This window comes from Mus pahari, chromosome 18 (assembly GCF_900095145.1).
Source record: "Mus pahari chromosome 18, PAHARI_EIJ_v1.1, whole genome shotgun sequence".
Taxonomy (NCBI): Eukaryota; Metazoa; Chordata; class Mammalia; order Rodentia; family Muridae; genus Mus; species Mus pahari.
In genome coordinates this window covers 51856334-51874305 of record NC_034607.1, presented here as the reverse complement: position 1 = coordinate 51874305, position 17972 = coordinate 51856334, and the positions used below count along the sequence as shown (strand labels likewise).

The following is a 17972-nucleotide window of genomic DNA, read 5'->3' as shown; positions in this document are numbered from 1 at the left end:
ATATAGAAAAGCAAAAAAAAAAAAAAAAAAAAAAAAAAAGGTGTGAGCAGCTAAGTAGGTAAAGTCTGTTCATGTGAGACTCTTCCTCAGCATAGAAGGTGGGGGAAGACCAAGGAAGACACCTGGCATTAATCTCTGGTCTCCACCTACATTTACACACATATATACATTAACCCCTCATACACAAACACACCCACACATGTGAATATATACACACATACATGCATGCAAAAACAAACAAAAAACAAAACAAAATAAAAACACCCCCAGGCTTTAGAAACGAAGACTTAGCTGCACACAAGGCATGATGACAGGATCAGTGCTTGCAAGTAAGTATCCTAGAAGCGCTCCATCTTCAAATTTAAAATTGCCATGATTGATTTTTAAATAGATTTATTTTAAATAGATCTTGAATGTCTCTAAGTGACTGAGTTCAATCTCCAGGAAAGAATGATAGTGAGAAAATAAGGAGAGAGAGAGGAAGGAAAGATTAAATTTGAAAATGTACAAATAAACTATGCTGAGCCCCCTAAAATCCAGATCCTGTTAGAGAAGGAACATGTCAACCTTACAGTGAAGAAGGCTACCTACCTCTCTGGCCAAAAAGAACAAATGACATCTGAATACTAACATATATTAGTATCTCACACACACACACACACACACACACACACACACACACACACATGCAGCCACGCACGCACCCACATGCCCAGAAACTAACAATGGAATTGGTAGGTCTCTATTACAAGCGTCTTAAGTTTTAAAGATTCTGCTTGCCAAGAGATACCTCTGCTCACATCTGGCTCTCCCTGTGACTGATGATATACCAGTCTTTTCAAATGGAGGCTCAATAGCCCGTGATGGGTGTCCCCATCATGCCAGGCCTCCAGCAGAACAGAGCAGGACCAGCACAGGGGCTGGCGCTCACCCAGCCAGGTCCAAGGTCTGAGCTGTGAATCCCTTCATGGGGGGGGGGGGGCGGGGGGGGCTCACTTGCTCTCTAGGCACTCTAAGCTTCCTCAGCCCAAGCCAGGGCTGCAAATTCCCCTCCCCAGGGGACATCCACATGACTCCACTCCCTCCTCCCCTGCTGGTTTTAGAACCTTGCCTTATCTGTCTTCCTCCCCCTTTTCCCTGAAATAGTCGGCTGGCTGTAAGGGCTGCAAGGCGTCTGCACACAGTCATGATAAGCAGTGATAAAGAGAGACTCTTAAAGAGCCATGTAGGGATATGGAGGCTGAAACCCATGCTCCCCTGCAGGCAGGGTGGGGCTTCTACTGCACCAGAATCCCAGAAGCAAATTTTAAACCTTCACCTCAGCAGTGTTAAGAGTGATGCAGACAGTTTGGCTAAAAAAAAAACCTAAGTGCCGGTGAACCTGGGAGGCACGGCTGAGTCTGGTGTCTACCAAGAGGCATCATCTCGCCTCAGTACCTTCACTGACAAGACGGATGAAGACGCCATCCCTTCCCCAATTCCCAAAGCGATCCTCATTAGAATTTAGATGTGTGTGTGTGACACATATTCATTTTTAAGGACCTACAGCCCAGTGAGGTGACTAGACCCAATGCGACTGTCACATTCAAAGACCTCTAAGCCCAGAGAAGTCAAGCTTCTTCCCTAAGGTCACAGAGCAGCAGTGTTGGGCTGATGAAAAATAAGGAAGCTAGCTGTGAACGCGCGCCCTGTGAACATCTCCTGTCCGATACATGCGTGAAAGCCGGCAGCAAATACAAACTCGGCGAACCACAGCCACTTCCTATGCGAGTCATTATAGTGAGAACTACCATCTGTCTAAGGAGTAGCCCTTAGATGAAAGGCAACCCCTAAACCCACGAGATAGTCAGACACACACACACAGAATTCAATCAAGCCACCTCCTTAACAACATAATCAGTCTCAAACCACAGCAGTCACGATTTACATTTCACAATGGGCTTCTAATAACTAACATTTTTGTGTGCTTATCATCCGACAAGCATTTTCTAAGCACTGTGTATACACTATGCTATTTATTCCAAACAACACACTTAGATAGATACTGCAGGCTTTGTGCTTCAGATGAAGAAATAAAAGAGGTTATGCAATTGGTCCTTCAGTCACAGATAGAGCTGGTTCCGTGGCCTGGGAGGGAACAGACCAGAGCCCACATCGGTCTAACACAAACCCTGGCACTATGCTAACCACTATGCCAACCATGGCGTTACCTGCTTCAACATCTGGCCCTTTGCTGCATCCTTCACAACTTGTAAGTTTTAAAATGCATACTCATTAATAATTACAATACAGGAAACTGTGTGATGGTGAGGGGCACTCTGTGACTTCTGCTTGATTTTTTTTTTTTTTTTTTTTTTTTTTTTTTTTTTTCTCAGTTCTTTTTTGTTGTTGTTATTTTTTTTTTTTTTTTTTTTTTTTTTTTTATCTTTTTATCAACCAAATACAGCCTTAACAAGTCACGGCAGGGCTGGGCTGTAGGTCATTTGTAAGGCACTTGCCGAGCATACATGAGTCCTTGGGTGCTATCCTCAGCACTGGAAACAGTAATGTTATTATTATAATTACAACTTTAAAGGTGATGCTAGATTATGAATAAATGATTGAAAAATCACCCCAAAGTAAAAGTGCGTTTCTTTGCCTTTTCAAATTTTAAAGTGTATGTATTCACACAAGTTTTGAAAATGTAAATTTACTATCACGTTCTATTTCTTATGGAAGGAAGGAAACCACTCCAGCACAAATAACTGAAGATCATACATTGCTTAAGCAGCTTATGTTAAATTTCTATCTAACCAGCCCACTCTCTGTGAACAAGGCAGTACGGTGAGCTGTAGCACCGAAAGCAGGACTCTTCCTGTCACAATTCCTTCCTGCCTCCGCTGGACAACAGACAGGATGCACCCCACCGTCAACTGCCTGACATGAAGGGTTCCAAACAAAGGCAGACAGTAGACACACACCACCATGACTGTAAAGACTGGAGCCAGGAGCTGCCCAGAAAGAGGGAGGTTGGTTTAGAGTTCTAGCAGAGAAAGAGAAAGAAAGAAAGAAAGAAAGAAAGAAAGAAAGNAAGNAAGNAAGGAAGGAAGGAAGGAAGGAAGGAAGGAAGGAAGGAAGGAAGGAAGGAAGGAAGGAAGGAAAGTGTGTGTATCCCCACAGGCTCTGGAGGACTGACCAGGTACCCCATGATCCTACAGACCCCACACAAATTCCTCAGAAGGAAACTAACAAACATACAATAACTCCAAATCTTCTCCATGACTTAGTTCTCAGTCACCTGAGCTCAAATAAGATCTTCTTTCTAAACTAACAACCCATAGGGTCAGTATGAGCAGGCACTGTGTACCTCTGTGGAGCAGAGCCCCGACAGTCCCTGGGAGGAGAAGCGGTGCGGGGTGCAAATGACAGGATAATGCATGAACGCAACCTCCCACCTGGGGATGGATGATATCTGTTATCAACTTGACAGGATCTAGAATCATCCAGGACAAACCTCTGAGTGTGTCCGGGGGGGAGTTTCTGAAGTTTCTGCACACGCTGACTGTGGGGGTACCATGGGATCCCAGACTAAATAAAAGCAAAAGGTGAGGTAAGCATTAAGTGCCATCTCTCTGTCCCTCCTGACCTCATCTGCCACATGCTCTAGCCACCATGCTTCCCACCCCGTGTTGGATTCTACCCTCAAAGAATGAGCCAGCATACACCCTTCTTCCTCAGCTTGCTGTGAGGGTTAGTTTCCATGATCAACTGGACACAGTCTAGCATCACCTGGGAAGTCAGTCTCCAGTTAGGATCGTCTGGATCAGGTTAGCCTGATAGCGGGTCTATGGGTGATTATCTTATGTGCCTCGAGGTGGGAAGACTCTGGATGAGGGGGCCTGGACTTGAAGCCAAGCAGGAAGAGAGCTGAGTGCGAGGATTATCAATCCAGAGCTCTTGACTGTAGATACAATATAGCAAGCTGCCCCCAGTCCCTGTGGTTTTGACATCCCCATCTCTTACACTGATGGACTGAGACCTTTCTCCTTTAAGTGACTGCTGTCAGGGACTTTAACACAGCGATAGGAAATGTAACCAAGACAGAGGCTTGGGTCAGATACTTGGGTCATAACCACAAGAAAAGTAACCAATATACATCTTAAGGCAGAGGTGACCACTGCAATGTTATGGGCTGTGGAAAGGAGCTGCCAATCAAAAACATCTCTTAATTCTGATTAGTGCTAGAATTATTATTGTTGTTGTTGGTGGTGGTTTTTTCTAGACAGGGTTTCTCTGTATAGCCCTGGCTGTCCTGGAACTCACTTTGTAGACCAGGCTGGCCTCGAACTCAGAAATCTGCCTACCTCTGTCTCTGTACTGGGATTAAAGGTGTGTGCCACCACACCCAGATACTGCTAGAATTATTTTAACAAAAGGTTAAATAAATGTCTCTCCTTTTCCTCAGAGAGCTAAGATGACAAGCATGACAAGCCATTCCTGCTCAGGGTCATGCAAAATTACCAGGGTTGTAAGGAGCATAGATATTCCCAGGACACCACTGTAAAAAACAGAAGGCCCCCCAGGTAGAGCTTATATACAGGTAATTTGCCACATGTACTTCCCCTCCTTACAGACAATTATCTAAAATGAAGACCAAGCTTTAAAGATTATCATAACAGCTAACTAAAATTCAAATGTCTGTTCTTTAGAGTACTATGGCCTGGCTAGTCTTCAGGGCTTTGCTGTTTTTGCATTTGTTTGTTCCTGGTTTTTACTTAGTTTTGTAATTTTAACTATTTAGCTTAGCATGTAAGAAATAGGTTTCACTGCAGTATTTTATCTTATTTTCTTTTATTTGCTTGTTTCTTTATTGAGACAATTTGTGCTGTATCCCTGACTGGCTTGCAACTTGCAGCAAAATTCCTATCTCAGCTTCACAAGCGCCAGGCTTAGGAGCATGTGCCACCACCCTCCGTCCAACTGTTTACTCCTTAGGAACGCCAGCGCTTTGGTCTAAAGCAAAGTCTTACTTTCCAAATGAAGCATCACCCTTGCGCACCGCTCAGATTTAGGCCAGAATAATGAAATAATCACTGTGTACTGCACTAAAGGTCGGGTTCCTGTTTGAGACCCAGGGAAGGGACATGAAGGCTGATGTTTCAGCCTTGAGAAATGAGACAAACACCTAGACTGCAACAGAGAGGGAGGGCTTCAAACCTCAATGACCACACTAGGTACACCGGCTAAGGCAGGTGATGCTCGGGCATCAAAACAGAGCACTGTAATAGAAATGTCTAGGTGTGTTCTGCCTCATCTCTGCCAGAAGACAAGTGGATATTAGCATTTTGAGCTTTGAGCTGGGGTGGGGGTGCCGTTGGGATTAAAGCAAGATTGTAATGGAAACACACAAACAAACCCTGATCAGCAATTAAAACATAAAAGCATACACTCATGGACAAAACTAAACTGGAAACATTGGGTGGGATGAGTATTTATCCAGTCAATCAGCCATCGTTTAGCTGGGGCGCTCTCCTGTAAGGATGGACTGTATACTTCCTGTGTTCTCGAGACTTTTCCAGGGGTAAGAGGTTGAATCAAGTCCCTCACTGTACATCAAATTCTTAGTTATTAAGGAATCTAGTGTGAGGACTGACCTCGATCCCCCATGGTGTGGTCTTGGCTTTAAAAAAAACTTCTTGAAAACCTAGAAAATGGTTCTCTATCAATAACATTGTCGGGTTCAAGTTCCTGAAACTAAAGAATGGAATGTGGGCTTTGGAGTTAGCTAGTCCTAGGCCTGGGGTGTTGATGATTAAACCCAGGGCCTCTTGCATTCTAGGCAAGTACTGTACCACTGAGCTGTGTTCCTAACCCTGGTCCTGGGTTCGAGTTCTAGCATAAATGTTGACTGAGTGACACTAGGAATATGAGCTCGTGACAGCGATCTGTGCAGCTCTGGCCTGGAAACCCTAGAGAGCTACTGCAAAACCTACGCATCTCCTTCCCCCACGGCCCTGTGTCTAGACCCCTTAAAAGCTTCCCACAAGCCTCTGCCAATTAGCAGCTCCCACAACATCTCCTTCCTCAAGAGGCCCCGCACTGTTCAAACTCACCATTTCACACAAGGATGTTAAGTCTGATTTTCCAAGTGGTCCATTTGAGCTCATTTTTCCTTTTATGTAATTATGACACATACACAGAACCACAGTGTATACACATATGATACACACACACACACACACACACACAAAGCCACAGAGCACTAGTTCATGATGTTTCGAAATACTACTATTTATGATAAAATACATGTGGGAAATATCTGGCTATGCAGAGGTGAACAACTCCCATTGTTTTGGGGAACAACTCCCATTGTTTTGGGGATCTGTGTGTGTGTGTGTGTGTGTGTGTGTGTGTGTGTGTAAAATTGTGTGTTTGTGAGTATGTGAGTGTGTGTAAGCCAGAGGTTGATGCTGTCTTCCTCAAACACTTTACACTTTCTCTTTCCAGACATGGTCTGTCACTTAACCTGGTACTCACCCGTTAGGCTAGACTGGCAGAGTATTAAGTTCTAGGGACTTCCTGTCCCTACCTCCCCAGCCATGGGACTACAGGCACACACTGCCAAGTCCAGTGTTTTACATTGGTCCTAGTGGAGCGATGGACTCTAATACTCTCACAGCAAGCACTTGACTGAGCTATCTCAGCTATTCCCAGCCCTGGGATGCTTCCACCATCTCTGGTGCACTAAGGTGCACCTGACTCCGTAACATTTCTCAGCCTCCTTGATCCCTGAGACCTAACAATATCACACGACTCCTACCCCTCAAAAGACAGTCCGGCAAACGACGGTTGCTGGTATGGTCCATCCCTGATGGCTGATGGATGAGTCCTTAAGCTAACTAAAATGACTGAAGCAACCATCAGTGCAAATGGCCAAGGCATCGTCATAGACCTTAGGATCTACAAATTCTTCTTGCTTCCTGGGTTTTGTTTGTCTGTTTTGTTTTTGTTGTTGTCGTTGCTTAAGAATATACCTAACCGTTCTATGGCTCCATAATGCACAAAAAGAGATCATTTTAAAACTAAGCTTCCTTGATGTGGTCCTCGGACTCTAGGTAGAGAAGCGAGCTATGGAAAGTAGCTTTGTAGTCTTTTAACAATGAGGAAAGAGGCATAAAACCAAAGCTGGGCAATTTTCTAGAGTGAGCAACTGTGGGGGAATAAGAGAGACAAAATATTATGGAGAGGTAGGTTGAGCATAGCCATAGCCCAAAATGCAGGGTTCTAGAGGCCAGTTCAAGGTGGTTCTAGAAGCCAGTCAAGGCGGTCATCAGCAGGAGCCCAAAGAGCCTCCAGACAGGCTGGGTCCTGTCTGACACGTGTGGAGTACAATCCCAGTGCCATAGGCATCACCTGACTCCTCCGTCAGTAAGTTCTTCCGGGGGGCGGGGGGGGGCTAGGAAATGCCAGCCCACCCAGCTCTGCAGAGGAGTTGGTGTCGCCACACTCGGAAAGATTGTGCCACGCTCGTCCTCTCGGTTGTGAGCTTACACACCAATGTGTATTCCTGATACTCCCTGATAAACACGGTGTCTCCCACTAAGCTATTCGCTCACAGGACATGGTGCCAGGCACAGGAGGTATTCAATAAACACCTGCTGAATGGATGAAAGGAAGGCCAGAATAATAAATGACTCCTGCACTCTGCCCACTGCTCAGAGTCTTCTGTGTGACACACCAGAGGGCGAGCTCCTCAGAGCGCACACATCGAGCCCAGTGCATAAGAGGATGGGCAGATGGGCGCTCCTACATGACAGACCAGGAACAGGAGCCTCCCCTTCCCTCCACTAACCGGTGAGTGGGCTTCCCAGAGTTCCCAAACAGCTCACACTCTGGAGAGCCATAGGATGGGTGAGAAAAGACACTTCCCATTCACAAGATGCTTCCATCTGCCCAGGGAGAAGGCTGGCGAGATGGGATGCTACTGTCCGGGGTGGGGGTGGGGGAACAACCCAACAGCTCTATTCAAGGTGGATGTGCGCAAAAGCATAATCCCACCTCCCAGTAATCAATTCTAGAGTCGCCCACTAGATTTTTTTCCAACCCCTTCTTGAGGTGGTCTCATTTTGGGCCTTAAATGCTTCCCAGATACGAGCTCGTCTACTCCGGCTGGGGTTACAGGCAAGCAGTGCCACAGCTGACTTAAAGGTGACCTCCAGAACACTTCAAGGTGAGGATGGAAAGACAGGGAGGCCGGAGGACACTGCGGCATCGGCATCGGGGGTTTGGCGGCAGGTTTGAGTTTCTCCTCTGGGCAGGTCTGAGTCCAAACCTGTTCCCTCTGCAGTTTCTATTTTGTTTGGATGTAGGTGAGTTCCAGTGACACAACTGTTCTGTCCCCTCAAGCCCAGCAAAGGCTTTTGGCCACTTCACATGGTTTCTGTCAGAAAACTAAATTTCAACCAGGTGCAGCCCTGCTGATTAGCATTATAATAGATTGTAATTACTTAACAAGCCCATCTATACCCAGAGGAACTTGCAGGGAAACACATTTTGCCAAGTGAAGCTTTTATTTATGTAAAATAGAGCAGTTCGCTCTGGAGTTCTCTTAGCCGGCTTGAAGCTCCCCCCTCCTCCCCGGATGCTGGGCAGGTACATGTTTCCATAAGCTCCATGAGTTCAGGGTCTGGGGTCTCAAATTTTGTGTCTTGTCACTGCCAACTAACTGTAAGGCTGTTTTGTTTTGTCTGTAGCTAAACACCCCAGTAAGAATTTAAACTTGGTTTTAAATTCTGCAACCAAGGACAAGTGGCATTTCTCTCTGTTTCCTTTTGGGCCCTGGGTACCCAGAGGGTGCGCAACTCCCACTTTCAGTAACTTCAGACTTCATCAAAAGTCTTTCTTTCTTTGGTAGAGTGCGTATTGCCCTGTGGAAATAACAGAGCAGTCTCCTGTCAGGTTCTTCAAAGACTTCCATAAAATTGTCTTTCCTTCTTCCTCTCCAGTTTCAACTGTACAAAGGGATTGTTTGTACAAACCCATAAATGGGTGCATCTCTAAACCCTCATCAGAGAGCCTTCCTTTTGCAGGAAATGGAGATCGGTGGATGCAGAGAGCCACAATGGGACAGATAACACTGGCCTTCGGAGTGCTCAGCTGTACCCTCCCCCAGCACAAAACAAAACCGGGGAAGAAGGAACTAGCATGAGAGGCAAACAAGATAGATGCTAACAGCAAAACAAGTTTGCCAGACACACCAGGGCAGCAGTTCCCATGAGCTCTTAGTCCCTAGGACAAGAGCCTGGTGTGGATGGGGAGGGGCCTCGTGAAGTCCCACCCCTAGCTGAGGTGACTGATGGCTGCTGGAGAGGGAAAGTCAGTTTTCCTCAGGGATGCAGCCACTTTGAGGTGACCTATCATCCTCTCCCAGATGGTTCTGTATCCGTGCACACACAGGCAGCACTAGGTGGACTCGGAGAGTTTATAAACAGATACGTGAAGTCCAGAGAGGAAAGGAGTGGGCTCGGTGGGAGAATATTCAGAGGTGAGGGAATGGGAGATGAACTTGATTAAAAGAAAAGACACATGATAGGTATGTGTGAAACTCTCAAATAATAAAACAAGATAAGAAAAAGGAAATAAACTCAAATGCTTGCCATTCTAGTCTTCTAAAGCCTGCATCATGTTTCCATACTCCCTAGGAGCAGGAACAGTGTCACGCACACCTTCTGTCTGATCCAAGCACCGATCTCTCTCACTGTATTGTGTCATGGCAGGTCCCAACCCAAGATGCATCTCTCTACTGACATTCTCTCATCCGTTCAACAATACGCTAGGCTCTGGTTGGGTTGCTGAGACGACAGAAAGGAATCAAAACTTCTGGAGTTATAGAAGCTGTCTTAACGCTGGACCGGATGAGTAAGGAAACACAGAGTGTGGGAGACACAGGGGAAAGCCAGGAGTGACTGTAATCCCAGCCCTTGGAAGGTTTAGGCCAGAGGACTGAGGGCCAGAGGACTGGTAATCAGCCCTAGCTACACACTAAAGCTCAGTCTGAAAACAGTAATTAAATAATAAAACAAAGTCACAAATCTTGAAAGAGACTGATGTTTTGGATAAGACCGCCAGAAACGGCTTTCCCGGGGACGTGACGTGGGAATAAATGTTTGCGTCTCGAGTCGGGTACGCTGTGGTGAGTCTGTCTAAGGCGACCTGTGGGTCCTACGCCTGCAGCCTCATAAGGAAGGTGCAGAGCAGTAGGCAACAGGGCAGGAAGGTTCAGATGGCCTGCTTGCGTTGTCTTACGGGAAGGAACTGGGTTTTTTTTTTCCCCCCCTGAGGGATTTTTTTTTTTTTTTTTGACAAAGTTCAGGCAAGGGGGAACCAATTAGTGCGCTGTTGAGATAATCCAGATACTGTCTAAGTGACTAGGGCCCCAGAGGACCATGCAAATGGTAACACTTGGGAATTGGGATCTCTTCTTACAGCAGATGTGGCAGTGGCTGCTGGGGACTGCACATGGGGGGGGGTCATCAAGGATGGCTCCACCTGGTTGCTGGACTCGATCTCAAAAGGTAGAGTTGGCATGACTCGAGCTTGGGGAGAGCTAGCTTAGGTGGGGGGTGCGGGGCGGGAAGGGATTAGACACACACCACCATAGGTATTGATTTTTAGATGTACCATGCACAATCAAACATCACTGAAGATAAGAAAAGCATACGTGCAATCTGGAGTTGCAAGTTTGGTATGGCCTGAAGTAAGGAATTTAATGTTAACAGTATTTAAAATATAATGCTTAAATCCAAACTGAATGAAGCTGATACAGTCAAACCCAACGCCAGCTCCTAAATGCCCCGATGTCTAATCACTAATCAGCTTCCATAAGTAACGAAACCGTGTCTACAGTGGCCGTCATCACTAGGACTTCCACAGCAACCTGACAAGTGTCTGAATCGCTTTCATAAGTCGGGGAGCTGTTGGCGACTGACAGCTGCAGGGGCTGGGGGCGGATAATCAGGTGCTTTAAGGTTGTGGCCACTGGCTTGTTGACCATGCTCCAGTGAATGTCCACACATTTAAGAGTGTATGGGCAATAGAGATTATAGTTGATGAGTTTTGAAAAATGAGACACAAAGTTGGGTAGGTAAAGAAAGGGGTAGATCTGGACCATGTCATGAAGATTAATATAATGAAAACATAGTGTGTATCTATAACTCTCAAACAATTAATAAAGAAATTTTTAAGTACAAGTCAATTAAATTTATTTTTAGACTATCGAAGGCTTTTCATAAAAAAAAAAGATATTCACAAAACAAGGAGAAAAATATCTTTCGCTGGGCCATCTGTCCTTAAGATGCTAAATCTGTGAGCATCTACACATGGCTCTTCAGATATTAACAAAATTGCTGAAATGCAATGTGGCCAAATCCTTTGCCAGGAGCTTCATACAGCTTCCTTACTTATTCACACAACCCTGAGAGGTAAGAATTATCACTTTTCCCATTTTACACACCAAGAAACAGGTATCTGGGGCTTAAGTCACATGCCCAAAGTCCTAACCAGTAAGTTTCTGGGACATACAGTGAGAATTCTGGGATTCCAAAGACTGATGACCACTAGGGAACAAAGGAACTGAGTCTCAACTATTCACTACATTGACTAGGTGTGGCACATCTGTGTGTGTGTGTGTGTGTGTGTGTGTGTGTGTGTGTGTGTGTGTGTGTGTGTGTGAAAGAGGGGGGATTGGCTAGAACACAGATAATGCTTGACCTGTCGTGAAGCAGGAGTCTGGGTGCTAGCCCTAAGCTAAGGAGGAATTGATGAGATAACCAGACAACTATCTTATCAATTATACGCCAAGGGAAGCAATACTGAATTAGATGGTAAGTATTGTAGGAACAGGGGAGGCATCTTGAATGAACAATTCCCAGCCTAGCTATTTCCCCTTTATAGAGCCTTTCTACTTCATTCTGTCAAAAAAAGAAAATGCTGAAAATCTTCAGAAATGCCATAAGAAGATAGAGATATGTCCTTGTGCAACGACAAGAACCCCCTCAGGAGGGAAGAGGCTCAAGAGGAGGCCTGTCTAACAGGGGCCTGTCCCCAGGATCTACCCAGGACATTGTGCTGGTGGTTAGTTACACCCTGGCATTGGTGCTGTAAGAATGCTCCCTAAGTGATTTGTGTTAACCAAGGCAGATCCAGTAGCCTACCCTTTCCAGCACTGGGGGATTCAACGGGGCAACTACTAAACATTCTTTGAAACAACACTAAGGGCCAGGCATCGGTCCAAGTGCACTGCATGTATAAACTCAATTCCCCACAACAACCATTTCAGACAGATGATTGTACAATCATCCTTTTCCAGAGGAAGAAATGAAATTACAGAAAGGTTAAATGGCCCACCAAAGGTCAAGGAAGAATTAGGTGGGGAAGAGTGGCCTTCAAAACCAAGCTGTCTGGCCCCAGCGAGGACCCTTAGCAGCCGCCATAGTGAGCTTTCGTAGTTGTCAACTTGGCAGACCTGGGAAGAAGGAGCCTCGTCTCCATCAGATTGGCCCGTGGCATATCTGTGGTGCATTTTCATGATTGTTAACTGAAACTGGAGGGCCCAGCTCACTGAGTGGCGCCACCCCTGGGCAGGTGGTCCTGAGTTATATAAGAACATCAGCTGAGCCTGATCCAGAAGAAGCAAGGCAATAACTAGTGGTCTTCTATGGTTTCCGTTTCAGTTCCCACCCGGAGTTCCTTCCTTGGCCTCCCTTGCGAAGGGGTGTACAATGAAATAAACCCTTTCCTCTCCGAGTTGTTTCTGGTCAGAGTGGATTATCACAGCAACAGAAAGCAAATCATGGCAGAATCTCTGGAGAATGGCTCCTCCAAGGATGGTGACCTTCAGACATAGCCACTACATCCCAAAGGCATCTGCGCTGGCGGTGGTGGCGCACACCTTTTAACACCTACACTCTGGAGTCAGAGGCAGGCGGATCTCTGAGTTCATGACCAGCCTGGTCTACAAAGTGAGTTCCATGGCAGCCAGGGCTACACAGAGAAACTCTGTCATGAAGAACCACAATAAACAAATTAAATACATCATACATACATGCATACATACATACATACATACATACATCTGTGACAAGATAAATCACGGAAGTGGCACAAACCAAAGATGTCTTCCAACGTAGTATAGTTGTCTTCCAAGATAGTTTTGCTGGCTAGCCAAACCAGTGTAAATAAGCTTCCAGTTCAGTGAAGAGACTTTCTCAAAAACCAAAACAGAGGACCAAGGAGATTTCTCAGCTGGTAAAGGTGCCTGCTCCTAAACTGACTCTAAGTTCAAACCCTGGAACCCGGAGTGGAAGGGACCTCCCTACATAGATCCAGAAACGCACGCACACACACAAGAGTGTACATAAGTGTGCATGCTAACTAATTAAAAATAAGTAAAGAAAAGGTAAAGCAGACATCAGTAAAGAGATACATTGTAACACCAACCTCAGCCCCACAGGATCCAGAGCCTTCCTCTGGTCACAATTCCTGTTCTAGCTTCAATTCTCAAAGCAAGGTGAATGAGCTCCAAACCCCAAGGACAGACCACTAAAAATGCAGATTCCTCTGGACGATCCCAAACCGTGGAATCCACAGCTCAGAGGGAGCAGGGCCAAGAGGGCGCCTTCTCCTAGCGACACCGATGCACACCCAAGTCAGGAGCATGTCATCCGGTTTCTCAAAAAGCAAGCTCAAATCCTTCCTTCTGTTTGCCTGGAGCTTTGCCTATAGTCCCCTTTGTCATCAAAACCTGAAATGCCTTTCTTTCTTTCCACTGTCAGAAGAGAGCACACAGGTTTGAGCCCAGGAAATTCTACCTATAGCTATGATGCTGTGCATGTACTTGGGTGACAGGCATGGGGAAGGTGGTCCTTTTGCGACGTGTCTCCATTTCCAGCTGTGTGGCTGGGGTCCCCGTACTCATTTCTGAGAGCAGTCACAGCATCCCCCAGTCAGAGCCCAGCTCCACCATTTGAGTCATGCTTTGGGCTTCTCTCAGTCTTGTTTTTGATCTGTCCAATGCCTGTCATATCCAATTCACACTTGCTATAAGGCAGAAGAGATAATGATTTTGAAAGCACTTTACGTTATCACACACAATAAAAATGTCAGGGCCACAGCATATGAATCTGCAGGGCTAATAAATAGCCTGGGAGACCAGACAGACTGTTCCCCACTGGGCAAACAGTGAGCCATGGGAGGTGAGGGCTCAACCTCCAACCCACCTGCGCTTGCCATGCGACCTTGGGTACCCACTTAGCTTCTCTGGAACTCAATGTCCTTGTCTGGAAATGTTGCTCGTGCACTAGAAGATCTGGTCTAGAGCCAAATCCAGTATAAATGTAAGAACCTTGGAGAACGGCTATTAAGCAAGGAGCTCTGACTGAACACTTCCTTAGAAGAGCTGAGGAGGGAGAGTAGCATCCTGTTCTGCTCTGAGTTTGGAGGAGCCCCCGGTTCAGTGTTGCCAGAGAAACTCAGATACATCCTTCCAGCTGGTGCATGGATGTGGAAAACTTGGAACTTCTGTTCATCTTTTCTGCGTTCTGCCCACTGCTTATGCCCTCTTGAACCCTCCTGCCACAGGCCCCACCTTCCTGATACTCTAGTCAAAATTCTCTTCCCCTTTTATACAAAACCACAGATGTTTAGCACTGAAGTCTGTTTGTGAAGCTGGTTAGGCCCCCATGCCCCTGTGGACATCATGGTGAACAGCAATGAAAGGAGAGTGGGTGAAGGGGCAGGAGGGAGGCTGAGGTCAGGATCCTAAAGTTTGACTGCTATCTACTTTAGTGGAAGCCACAGATCTCCCAGAGTTGAGCTGTGGTTTACAAGGGTTGCCCTAAAAGCCTATTTAGTAACCATGGTTTCCAGAAGGCTCTCCCACATCCAGGAGCAGAAAAAGAGCAGGTCCCCTCCCCCATGTCCCCCTAAAAGCTCCATGTCCTTGAAAAATGTATTTAAAAATATGAAGTAGAGTGATATGTCAAGGGCATGTGCACCCTCTGACCCTACGACATTCATGAAGTTATCTGCTGTCAGCAGAGTGATTCTCCCACAACTCTTCATAGGGCAGCACAAACAGCCCTCTGTGCAGATCAAAGAATCTGGAAAATATATTCATCCATAGCAACACTTGCTCCAGATAGAAACATGTAACAAACCTGAAGATAGAGATATTCACTTCCTAATTGAATGCTGTTCCTACAAGAAGGGGGGGGGGTGTTTTCTCTGATTGTCCAAGTGCCAAGGTTGAATGCATTTGGTTTAAGGTATATTGGCAAGGCCTACTTCAAAATCCCTCATATGTGACAGTTAACAGTTAGCTCAATTTCAGAAATAGTGTTTGATCCTACAATAGCTTGACAATCAAAGCCTGGAAGCATATAATCTTAGGATTCAAAGTCCTGATGTCCTATCACCACAAACCCTTTTGAAAATACAGCATTCTAAACAGATGGGCAAAGCAAACTGGAGTTACGTTTGTGGGACCTACAGAGGGGACACTGGGGGTGAGCACCTTTGTGGTATATCAGCAAATGAGCTAAGCAATGGTTTAGGAAGAGGGGGCTTCCTACCAGAAAGAAGGCTTTATAAAACCGCTCACTAGGCTACCCAGGATAAAGCCAGGAGGCACAAAAACCCTCCAGTCTAAACTCCACGTGTCTCTCCAAGGACAGAGAGACCCACCCACTCAGTCCCTCAGTCAAGTCCACCAGGCACTTGCAGATTCCCTCCACCAACCTATGCACCTGCATTCCTGGTTCTCTCCCAACTTGCAAGCCCCCTGTACTGTCCACTATTGGGAGGGCACAGAGGGGACAAGGGATAGTGCCCATCTGTCAAGTCTCGTCTTTCTTACCCTACTGTGTATGTCTCTCCAGCTAAGAAATAAAACGTGCCTCTTCAAGAAAACTGAGCCGTACATGCATGCACAGCAGACAGCCCAGAGCCCAGGACCAATGCTCAGGCAGCAAGTCTTTCCCTGGGACCTGGGACTCCTGGACGTGGAGGATCGACTCACCCAGTCCTCGAAGTGACGGCTCCCATTCTGCAGCAGCTCCTCGAACTGTATGGTGCAGTTGGCCACGAAGTCGTCGTAGCCGATAGGAGCGTCGTGAAAGACAGCCAGCTCGATCTTGCGCCCATTGCACACATCGGTGACGAACTCATCGTGCCAGGCCGGACTGTTGGTCTTCTGCTTAGTGGCTGTTTGGCCGATGCGCGAGTCGTCCACGTTAAGGGCAATATAGGGGTCCAAAAGGAACGTCTGTGGCCGGGGTCCCACCGCATGGCGCAGCGACCAGGCTGTGGGCTTCAAGCTCACGGCCTCGCAGATTTTGATCTTAAGAAGGCCATTGAACACTACCATGGTCGGGGCGGGGGTCACTCCGTCCGCCCCGAGGGCAGGATTGAAGAGCAGGAGCAGGCGCGCCGGGAGCTTGGGGGATTCCTGGGTCCCCTCTTGCCCCACCCCACTCACTCGCTACACCTTGTGGCGCTGCCTCCTGGCGCCGGCGACTCTCAGCGAGTGCATGTATTTCCTCGCCGGATTCCTAACGGAAAACAGGGAGGGGGGAGAGCTGGAGACGTCCGTTTTTTGGAGCAAGTCTCTCCCCCCCACCACCGGCGACACCTCCACGGGAGGAGACGAGCTGTCGCCTCCGCTGCAAGCCGCGGGGGTTGCCTCGCCGCCTCGCTGGTTCTTCGGGTCCGTGTGCGGAGAAGCAGGCGCCGCTCTCGGCGCTCACCTACCTTTCCGAAACATAATCCCCGGGCAATTTCGACTCCCGGAGGGGGAGGGGGCGGCGGGACGGGGCGGGGACGAGAACCGGGGGCACAGATTTCAACCCGGATCCTCTTCGCCCACCCAGCGCCTGCCTCGGACGGCGCGGGGCGGAGGGTGGACTGAGGGATGTGCAGTCTATCCGGAGGGATGCATGTCGAGAGGAAATGGTCCTCCCCGGAGCCAAATTTTTTAAAAATCCACAAGCCGCACGATCAGCACCGCCGTCACCTCCCGGGTCAAGCAGAGCCGCGCCGCAGCCTGCGATCGCGACGCACCCGGTGACCGGGATCTCACATCCGCGCGGGCTTGGGAGGTAGAGGTGGCCGCCACTCGGGTTCGGGGCGCAGGCCGGCACCCGGCGGTGCGCAGCGCGGCGGCCGGGCAGGGACTGCGACTCGGCGCGGCCCCTCCTCCCGCCCGCGGGCGCCCGCCCGCCCGCCCGCCGCGCTCCCCGCGTCCGCGCTCTCGGCTGCTGCCGGCTCGCCGCCCGCCAGAGCGCTCAGCCCGCGATCTGCTTCCCTCGATCCCTGTGCGAGCGATTCTCCCTCCCTCTAATGCAGGAAATGCGCAAAAGACGTCAGTGTGTGTGTGTGTGTGTGTGTGTGTGTGTGTGTGTGTGTGTGTGTGTACGCGCGCGCGCGCGCGCGCTCCACTGTTTGGGGAAATAGAAAGTTTTGCCGGTTGGGGGAGCAATACGGGAAAAGTGAGCCGAGCAGAAAAGAGCAGGAGCCGGCCGGCCCGGTCCGTTGGCGGCGGCGCGCGGGTGAGCCGAGGAAGGACTCCGCGCGGAACCCAGGACTGTGGCGTTGCGGAGGTGCGGGAGCGACTGTCGCAGGCCGAGTCTGTGCTCCTCGGATGTGCACCTGGAGAACCGGATCTGGACCCTGAGAGCAGCGGGCCGCGCTTCTCTCTCGCACCCTGTGGCCAACACTATCATTTAAAACTGGGCCTGGTGGAATGGAGGGGTCGCAATGTCCAAGAAGACTAAGCACCTTCCCCCACTCTGCCTGGACTGCGGCGGTCACCAGCCGCCCGCGGAGAGCTGGCCTGTTGGTCACTCTGCCCTGGGATTCTCTACTGTGCCGCGATGGGGGAGGGGACACCCGGACTGCTGAGCCCTTCGGCTGGGTGTGAGTTTTGAAACCCTTTTTTT

General features: G+C 48.2%; 1 protein-coding gene across 1 annotated transcript in view; it reads right to left on the bottom strand.

Annotated features, from left to right (window-relative positions):
- Positions 1-17211, bottom strand: part of Prkce (protein kinase C epsilon) — a 483940-nt gene extending 466729 nt beyond the window's left edge. The window contains exon 1 of the mRNA XM_021218600.2: positions 16055-17211. Coding sequence (XP_021074259.1) covers positions 16055-16402 — 348 coding nt within the window. The 5' untranslated portion in view covers positions 16403-17211. The remainder of the gene's footprint in view (positions 1-16054) is intronic.
- Between the last annotated feature and the right edge of the window lie 761 nt (positions 17212-17972).